At 39.1% G+C, this 9124-nt stretch overlaps 2 protein-coding genes across 3 annotated transcripts in view; one reads left to right on the top strand and one right to left on the bottom strand.

Moving 5' to 3' along the window:
• ace2 (angiotensin I converting enzyme 2) overlaps nt 1-6376 on the top strand; it is a 12694-nt gene extending 6318 nt beyond the window's left edge. The window contains exons 7-18 of the mRNA XM_015039827.1: nt 762-859; nt 972-1144; nt 1553-1779; nt 2544-2688; nt 2887-2985; nt 3276-3398; nt 3517-3695; nt 4256-4314; nt 4452-4549; nt 4670-4786; nt 5209-5403; nt 5490-6376. Of these exons, the coding sequence (XP_014895313.1) occupies nt 762-859; nt 972-1144; nt 1553-1779; nt 2544-2688; nt 2887-2985; nt 3276-3398; nt 3517-3695; nt 4256-4314; nt 4452-4549; nt 4670-4786; nt 5209-5403; nt 5490-5592 (1616 nt within the window). The 3' untranslated portion in view covers nt 5593-6376. The remainder of the gene's footprint in view (nt 1-761; nt 860-971; nt 1145-1552; nt 1780-2543; nt 2689-2886; nt 2986-3275; nt 3399-3516; nt 3696-4255; nt 4315-4451; nt 4550-4669; nt 4787-5208; nt 5404-5489) is intronic.
• Nucleotides 5756-9124, bottom strand: part of LOC106952009 (uncharacterized) — a 13728-nt gene continuing 10359 nt past the window's right edge. For both annotated transcript variants that reach the window (XM_015039829.1, XM_015039830.1), the window contains exon 7: nt 5756-7131. In XM_015039829.1, coding sequence (XP_014895315.1) covers nt 6913-7131 — 219 coding nt within the window. In that variant the 3' untranslated portion in view covers nt 5756-6912. The remainder of the gene's footprint in view (nt 7132-9124) is intronic.

Below are 9124 nucleotides of genomic sequence, written 5' to 3'. Positions count from 1 at the left end.
ATATATATATATATATATATATATATATATATATATTACATTCCTTTTTTTTAATTGTTCTGTTCAAAGTCTTTTATTAACATAGAGAAGTTAATAAACTTTTGAGTCCTCCATCCAAACATGCCAGAAATGTTTAAGATATGTAATAGTTTCTAATACAGGATTAAAGCACGCTGATTAAAGTCTAAGTGTTCAATCGGCTGCATAGGGCTCCTACAACAAGCAGAACAAGGATCGTTTCAAAGTCTACTCAACTACGATGAACATCTGAGCTCTGGAAAGTCAGAAGCTCTCTAAAAAGTAAAATGTTTAGTTTTAGTAAAAAACACTTTATGCCCAAAGGTCACTGTATAATCATATGAACTGACTAATGTTCCTCAAGATTCACACATTCAGTTCTTGTTGATTATTCTCACTTTTCAGTCATTAAATATTATATTGCTTATGTTAGAAGTGTAATACGCAAACATCCAAATATGGACAATTTAAAGGGAGGGATCAGGAGAAATGTGAAGTTTGGTAGCATTATTTTAAAGGCCTTTGATTTAAATTTTGTTTTTGGGCCCTAAATCCTTCAAACTGTAATTCAGAACTGAAGTTTGTCTCCCTCTGTTGATCATGGTGTATCGGTTTGAATTTCATTAATATAATAGTGTTCTGTTGTTGAAATAACATATCAGGATCTACTTCAAATGTCTATAACCAAAAAAAAAAAAAAAAAAAAAAAAAACAATATTAGGATATTTATGTTTGCTGTTCAGGTGACATGTGGGGAAGATTCTGGACCAACCTGTATCCTCTGTCAGTCCCCTACCCTGACAAACCAGACATCGACGTCAGCAACACTATGGTGCAGCAGGTGCAGTGCCAGTAATATTTCAATAAAAATACTCCAGTCCATCTCAGCCACTCGTAAAATAAATAAATAAATGACATTCTCTTCATGTAGTGAATATCTTCTGGAATTTCAGGGCTGGGATGAAATGCGTTTCTTTAAGGAAGCAGAGAAGTTCTTTATGTCTGTGGGACTATACGAGATGTTTGACAACTTCTGGACTAACTCCATGCTGGTGAAGCCCAATGATGGACGGAACGTAGTCTGCCACCCCACCGCCTGGGACATGGGAAACAGAGAGGACTTCAGGTGGGAGGAAGTCAAAAACATCCTCATATACTCACACACATCCACACAGATTTAGGTCCCCAATGCTTTTAACAGCATTGAAAACACAAACGTAGTTGAGAAAGTGACGTTGATTAATTGCTGACTCACTTTTTCCTGCTGATAAAGACAATCAAAGTCTGGATTGCAAAATCCCAGTAAGTCACAGTGATAACATTTGCATGAGCGTAAAATATTATATTTTATCACTCTACTTGTATCTGTCTGGGTAAATATTGCTGAAGTAAATCTCACCATAAAAATGATTGTGTTTATCAGACTGAGCCCATCAGGAGCGTGTTTATTGCGCAGATTGTTTTATTGCTCCACATATAAATGCATCACCCTGCGTAACTGCTGACCTCCACACTTCTGCTGCTGCGTCTCCAGGATAAAAATGTGCACCAAGGTCAACATGGACGACTTCCTCACCGTGCACCACGAGATGGGCCACAACCAGTACCAGATGGCTTACCGCAACCTGTCCTACATCTTGAGGGACGGAGCTAACGAAGGTTTCCACGAGGCCGTCGGAGAAATCATGTCCCTCTCTGCTGCCACGCCCAAACACCTGCAGAGTCTGGGACTTCTCCCTAGTGACTTCGTTTATGACAGTGGTATGTTCTGTAAATGTTGACCCAGACACAAAATGAACAGGGTTTTTTTTTTTAACTAAAGCAAAAAAAAAGTTAATTTTCTTTTAGTAATATAAACCCCAGGAAGAAAAATCACCTCAATCTGCATTTCTTCTTTTAAAAATGTAATTTTATTGAGGCACATGTCCTTTTAGATGATAAAGATGATAAAGAATTCAAGTTGGTGGAAACCTCAGAGACAAAACTTCTTACTTTAGATATGTTTAATAAAACTTTAGGTTCCCACAAAACCTCACATTAAATGAGTGTTGCCTCTCTATTGCCTCTCTAGAGGCCTTGTTAAAAATAGCTTCAGCAACACTGAAAGTGTCAGAATAACATAACCTGTCTATATGTATGACATCATTTATGTGCCATAAAGGTTAATGAGAACATAGTGTTAAATCATTCTTATTTTAGCAGCAAATCTATGTAAATGCACACAGATGCAACCTTGACAGAAAGGTCTTTGGTTTGGTTTCTGTGTAGAGTTTGCATGATCACCCAGTTCTTCCTATGTGCAAAAGCCTTTATGTTGGCGTATTTGGCCGGTCTACATCTTCCTTATGCATGTGCATGGATGAGTGTCTGTCCTGTGACCAGGGAGTACCCCACCTCTTGCTCACTGACCTCTGTAGACAGACAGCAGCCTCTCCACAACACCAACCCAGATTAGGCGCATACGTAAATAAAAATAATGAAAATGACGGTTTCTGCCCTTCTTCCACTTTCTGCTCCGATTGTAGAAACTGAGATCAACTTCCTGCTGAAACAGGCTCTCACCATTGTGGCCACGCTGCCCTTCACCTACATGCTGGAGGAGTGGCGCTGGCAGGTGTTTGCAGGGAATATCTCCAAAGACGAATGGATGAAGCGCTGGTGGGAGATGAAGTAAGCCGAAACTATCCGGGCATCTGCCGGCTGATGCTTTCTGCCTTTTGTTTGCTTTCTGAAAATGAACCGCTCATAGTCTAAGGAAATATGTTAAACACGAGAGAAATACCTATTTCTGGTGTTGTGCAGCAGAGCACCTGCCTAGCTGCAGGTCTGTTGGTGTGCGTTAGTGCTGATTCAGCGTTGTCCTAACAGGAGGGAGCTGGTGGGAGTTGTCGAGCCTGTCCCCAGAGACGAAACTTATTGTGACCCGCCTGCTCTGTTCCACGTATCTGGAGACTACTCCTTCATCAGGTTAGCTCCAAAGCTCCGACTGAAACAAATAAATGCTTTACTTTGACTCCCTGTTTTCTTTCCATCCTCTTTGTAGGCAGAGATGTTGTTGATTTAAGCTTTTTAAAATCTTTCACCTGAAAATTACCGTGCAACTTAAAAATGGTCTAAGTTCCTACATACAAAAAATATCCTTAATCTCGTTTTGGGGAGGGAGGGCTTCATGACACACGGGAGAGAAAATGACACGTTTTCTTATTTAGGATAAAAGTGTAACGCAGACTCAGTAAGTGTGTTTGTTCTTTTTGCAGGTATTTCACAAGAACCATCTACCAGTTTCAGTTCCAGAAAGCGCTGTGTGACGCAGCTGGTCACACTGGTGACTTGTCCTCATGTGACATCACTGGTTCCAAGGAAGCAGGAACAAAGCTGAGGTATCTACTTCCTGTTGGTTGTTACCCCCTGCTTGTTGTGCCCCAAGTAAAGCATTTATGTGTTACACATGTTGCAACACACAGGAAAGCTAACATGATTAATGCTGCTTTTCTGTAGAAACATGCTGGAGCTGGGGAGGTCTGAGTCCTGGACCAGGGCTCTGGAAACAATAGCTGGAGATGTAAGAATGGATGCTGGTCCACTGTTGGACTACTTCAAGAAACTGTATGACTGGCTGAAAGAGAATAACCAGAAACACAGCAGAGCTGTTGGCTGGAAGACAACAGTGGATCCATGTGAGTAAAAACTAGATCGCCCTAGAAGTTAGTACTGTTCGCTGAAACAGAGCAAAGTTTTCAGAAAGGAAATGAAAATAACACCTGCCCATCTCCCTCCTAATGAATCACCTGCTTTTTAGCACTTACTTGCCCACTTGTGTCTTATTTACTAATTTTGTTTTAGTGCAACATCTTCTCTCCTGGTTTGTTATTGATCCCACATTCATATCTGTTCTGCAGGCTTTATGCTTGACTAAACTAACTTTTTTAACAAAGAGAGCTTCAGTCTTTGTGACAAAGAAACATTTAAGGAAGCATGAGTATAAAAATGATAGGGACAGAAGAAACACTGGACTTGAACTTGTTTTGACTGATGTAATATTTTCATAACACATTAGTGACTAGAAAGTAGTTTACCTAGAGATACTTCGTGTGACTGATTCGTAGGGAGGCAGGAACATTTTCAGCTGTCAACCAGGTCAGATGTATCATTAAACGTACATGTGTGAAAACAATCATGACTTTATAAGAAATCATGACCTTCTTTTTTTTTTTTCTTTTTTTTTTTTTTTTTACAGATTCACAATATGCCACTAAAGTGAGAATAAGTCTGAAAGCTGCTATGGGAGACGATGCTGTGAGTATTATCCTACCGAGCTGCAACAAACACAAAAAGAGTTCCTCCCTCTCTCTCTCTTTCTCTCTCTCTCTCTCTCTCTCTCTCTTTATATATATGGTACATAAATGGTAATCTAGTGCAAATATCTGTTTTAGTATTCCTGGAACGCCAATGAGATGTACCTCTTCAAGGCCAGCATTGCCTACGCCCTGAGGCAGTACTACAGCCAAAAGGACCAGAACCTTCCTTTCACGTCAGTATCCCGCTCCGTCCTGCGGCTGTTTATGGAAGATAATTAACGCACCTTTTAAAGCGAGGAGTCTCTGCTTTCCGTCGCTTACTCTGAGTGCTTTTTCCGTTCTTCCACTACTAGAGCAGAGAACATTCTCACTTATGAAGAAACGCCCAGGATCTCCTTCTACATGGTGGCCACCCACCCAGGAAACCCCTCTACATACATTCACAAGTCTGACATGGAGGCAGCTGTCAGGTTAGCCACAGACAGATGTACTTTCTTACAGTTACGTAACAGAGTGGAAACACCACCAATCTGGTTTACGCAGGGCTGAAACCAGGTATCGGTCTAACTTTCTTCCTGATATCTTGGCTGATTTCTTTCCTCTTTTCCATAATACCTCACAAGGAAGCAGCATGTATCCATTTACCTTGAATTTTGTAAATTAGCCTATCAGAGTAGACCTAACCAGCTGGACCTTTCCATGTTCTTTAGAGGTATATTAATCTTGATGCTGCATGGAAGTGTCAAATTTTGAAGAAAGCACTAAAAATGCTGAGTAAAATAAAGTTAAGTGTATTTTTATACATTGTAGCCAAATATCTGTTTGCCTACAATTGTAAAACATCGTTTTGCAGGGACATTATGTAACATGCACATTTATCCATCAACCCAAGGTTATATCGGGGTCGAATCAACGAAGCCTTCCAATTGGACGACCACACACTCGAGTTCGTAGGTATCGTACCGACGCTGGCCCCGCCTGTAAAGCAGCCAGTGCAGGTGTGGCTGGTGCTGTTCGGTGTCGTCATGGGACTCACGGTGTTGCTGGGCGCCTACCTCGTCATATCTGGTGTCAAGGAGCGCAAGAAGTGAGTGCTGTTTTCAGCAAACCTCCATTTACGGCAGCCCGTTACTTTTATAGAGGTGAAACATTCTCTGCTTCTTCCGCTTGCAGGAAATCGTCAAAGCCGCCTGAGGAGAATCCTTACAGCATAGATGTCGATGGGATCAGTAACGCTGCCTATGAGGACAATAAGGACGAACAAACTGGACTTTAAGGAGCCAAGGAAGTGAGAAAAGTTGTAGCTCAGGGCGTCTGGTCTCACAGTCAGTTCTGTGTGACTTTTCACAAACATGAAATGTGAATACATGTGAAGATTTCAGTATTGTAAAAATGCTCAGTGGAAAAATGACCGCAAAAACAAGACAGCAGGCTTAACCTCCAAAGACTTTAATATTTATTGACTTTCAATAATGACAATTATTCAGTAATGATGTTGCATGATGTATTCTTAATTTTTTTTTAGTTTTTAAAGCAATTTCTGGTCCAGTGACATTTATATATATTAACATAATGAAGGAGTAAATATTGTTCTAAAATACTGTGAAGCTGTAAACATGATAGGAGTTTGTTAGGAAAATGTAATTTAGAGGTTTTTGTTTTTCTGCCAGTTTCCATTCAAAATTCACCTCATTCACTTCTATTGCCAACTTTGATTTCAACACGTCTTCTTTTCATGTAATTTTTCTAATTTAAAGAGTGTAACATTCTGCCTTCATTCTTGATCTAAATTACTGGTAGATGCAGAATATTCACAATTTGTTTCAGCATGTCATTTCAGTTTTTTTATTTTTTTTTATTTTGGAGTGCAAGAAATTGGATTTAATTTAAATACATTTGTTAGCTATACTAGTAAAACAACGTTTTATCCAATATTTTTTGCTGCTAAAATGAATTGAAATGGGGGAAAGTGCAACAAATGCTGCAATTTATCAAAAATGCAACAATGGTTGTCAACTCTGCTCTGATTGGTCAGACTAAATAAATCCTTCTCTGACCAAGTGTGCAGTTTTGTGTGTGTGTGTGTGTGTGTGTGTGTAAATTAACATACTTCTATGAAAAGGCCATTCTGAAAAATATTATTTATAAGCTCAGTTTTTATGTCTCAGCTGGGAAAGATGCTAGAGTCGTGACATAATAAAAAAACAGGTCTTAAAGAAGCATAACATTGGATTTCATAAGGGCATTTAAGATGACATGAAATTATCTCAAATAAAGCATCACACAAGGATGGACTGGCATATGATCAAAGGGGAAAACCACTCATTTATCATAAACAATGTTGTTTGAAAGTCACTTTTTTTCAGAACAATTTGAAATATTAATCATCGAAAACAGCAAAAAATCTTAAGCTTAGCGATAGTAAAACAACTGTATGACACGTGTCCACCAAAGTCAGAGCTTCACACAGAGACCTTAGTATTTGTCACATAACTAGATGGGCTAAACAAAAACAGCTTCTGTCAGGACTCAACTTATTTACAATGTGGCGGCCAAAAAGTGAGTAAGTATAAGCGTGTAGAGATCAACCCCCGTCTCACTTCTGAATGATAAAGAGGAATGACGAGTCTCCCATTTCTCCATCTGTCTCGGCCATTTCCACCAAATCAGTGTTGGCTATATGGATGAACCAACCTCTGTGGAGTGCAGATTCAAACTTTCGCTGTTTTGTGCGGTCAGCCAACATGTAGAAGACAAAGGAGAAGGTGCAGTCGTCATTCTTGGAGATCTGCCTCAGTCTCTGCTTTTCACACGTCTACGGGCACAAAACGAAAAACTACTATCAGTTTATTGAATTCAAGTTAGAAATAGAGTTATTTGGCTTTGATGACATATTGCATTGATTGGCTCAACAATCACATTCTTGTAACTGTTAGAAGCACAGCTACGGCGGCACAAAAAAACCTCAACTGAGGGAATAAATAATGAAGCATATTTATCTATTTGCAAATATTTAGATATATAAATATCTATATATCTTATACTTTTTTACTCAAGCAAGAGAAGATGGAATACATCCTTCTACTGAATGTTTGAATGTGTTTTATTTTTTTGCCACCAACATTTGCACAAGTCATTAGTTCAAGGATTTCTCAAATTACAACAAATTCAGTTGAGAAATTTCAAACTTTTTTTTTGTATGCAATGTCACAACAACCAAGAAATTGGACAGTCAGTAAATCTGCTGAGTTGCGTCACAGCAAGAATGTCAACAGGGTGGTTCTCAGGTGAGGTTTTTCCCATTTACTTCAGTTTCCACACACAGTTCAGAAGCATGTATGCTAGGCTAGGTTGCTGTGATCCTAAACTGACCTTATGAGTGAGTCTAATTACACCGTGGCATACTGGTGCATGCGTACAAACATAGGGAAAAATAGGGATATTGAGAAATGTCAAACTCTTTCCTTCTCTGTTAATAGCCTAACAGTGACAGGAAAGATTATTTTGATTCTGCTTCTGTAGCCTACAAAACTGTAATCTCCATTCACAGAGGAACAGGTCTCAGAAATCACTTTGTGGGATGAGATTCGTTCCTCTTGCTAGCTGCACAGAAAGTTATTATGAGTTGGTAAGCAGTTTATTCATGTCAGCATAACTTGGTACAAACCCAGTTCTAACTTCACAGTTTATGGATAGTAGTTTCTCCAATTAAGACACAATTCAAATACTTTGTGACTGCTATGGGTAAAACCCTAGATAAAAGTAGAGAAAATAGACCAAAGGCTGGTGAATGCAAGACAATTTTTGTTTTTTGTCATCGTGGATTGAATAAATAATACAAACACCACTTCCTTTTTTTCTCCCTGAAACTGGGAGGTCCATTATTAGAAGGAAACTTGTTGGCACCCTGTGAACACTGAAAAAAAAATAAAATAGAAGAAGTATGCCCTTCTGCATAAAACAATAACAGCATAAAGGAGGGATTCGTCCCAAACCCAGAACTCACCTCTGACACTGTTTTAGTTATTGTTCCCTTACCTTACTCAATACTCACTGCAATATCCACTTCTACGTTCCACCAGTTTGTTTACATAAACTTGAATGGGCAGATTTAAATTATATTTTGAAATTATAACCAACTCCATCAAAACATTGATCAGCACCAACAAAACGGAAATCCCAGTTCACATGACGACCAGAATTACAGGAAATGACACGTCATACCGATTTCATTTGCCCTAGCTTTAACCCTCTGCATGAAACAACGAGGTGGGTCATTATGGCTTATATACATACTGCTGCACCAGTATAATATGTAGTGACAACAGCGCTATCTTCATCTGTCCCTGTTAAACCATATAAATCCTTACACTGTTAAACTCTCCTTGCTAGAATGACTCTGTTAAAGTCCACACTTGTGTTTGCCACATTATTCTGTCGCTTTTCTACAGCCTGTACGCAAGTCAAAATGTTCATCTATGGGAAAAAAAATTAATAAAATACACAATACTTTGAGAATAGGTGCACATCTGTAAGATTGGACAGTTTAAATTAGTAAGCGACAACATTGTAACCTGTAGAAAGAAAAATAACTTGAAGTTCAGCTCAAAAGCCCTTCATTTAAAACGCACAGTGAAACTTTTATTTTGTCCATCCATTCATACGGCATTATCACTCCTCTCCAGCTCCAAACGAGAAGTATGTGTTGCGGAAAATGTTCAATAACATGACAGTCTATGTCAGTGGTCCCCAAACTTTTTCCTGTGAGGGCCAAATAACTTTTCCCTTCTCTGGTGGGGGGCCGGACG

The sequence above is a fragment of the Poecilia latipinna genome, unplaced genomic scaffold (genome assembly GCF_001443285.1).
Source record: "Poecilia latipinna isolate Pla-1442-1.1 unplaced genomic scaffold, P_latipinna-1.0 Scaffold488, whole genome shotgun sequence".
Lineage (NCBI taxonomy): Eukaryota > Metazoa > Chordata > Actinopteri > Cyprinodontiformes > Poeciliidae > Poecilia > Poecilia latipinna.
The sequence above is the reverse complement of the archived record's forward strand: the minus strand, read 5'-3'. Positions and strand labels throughout refer to the sequence as shown.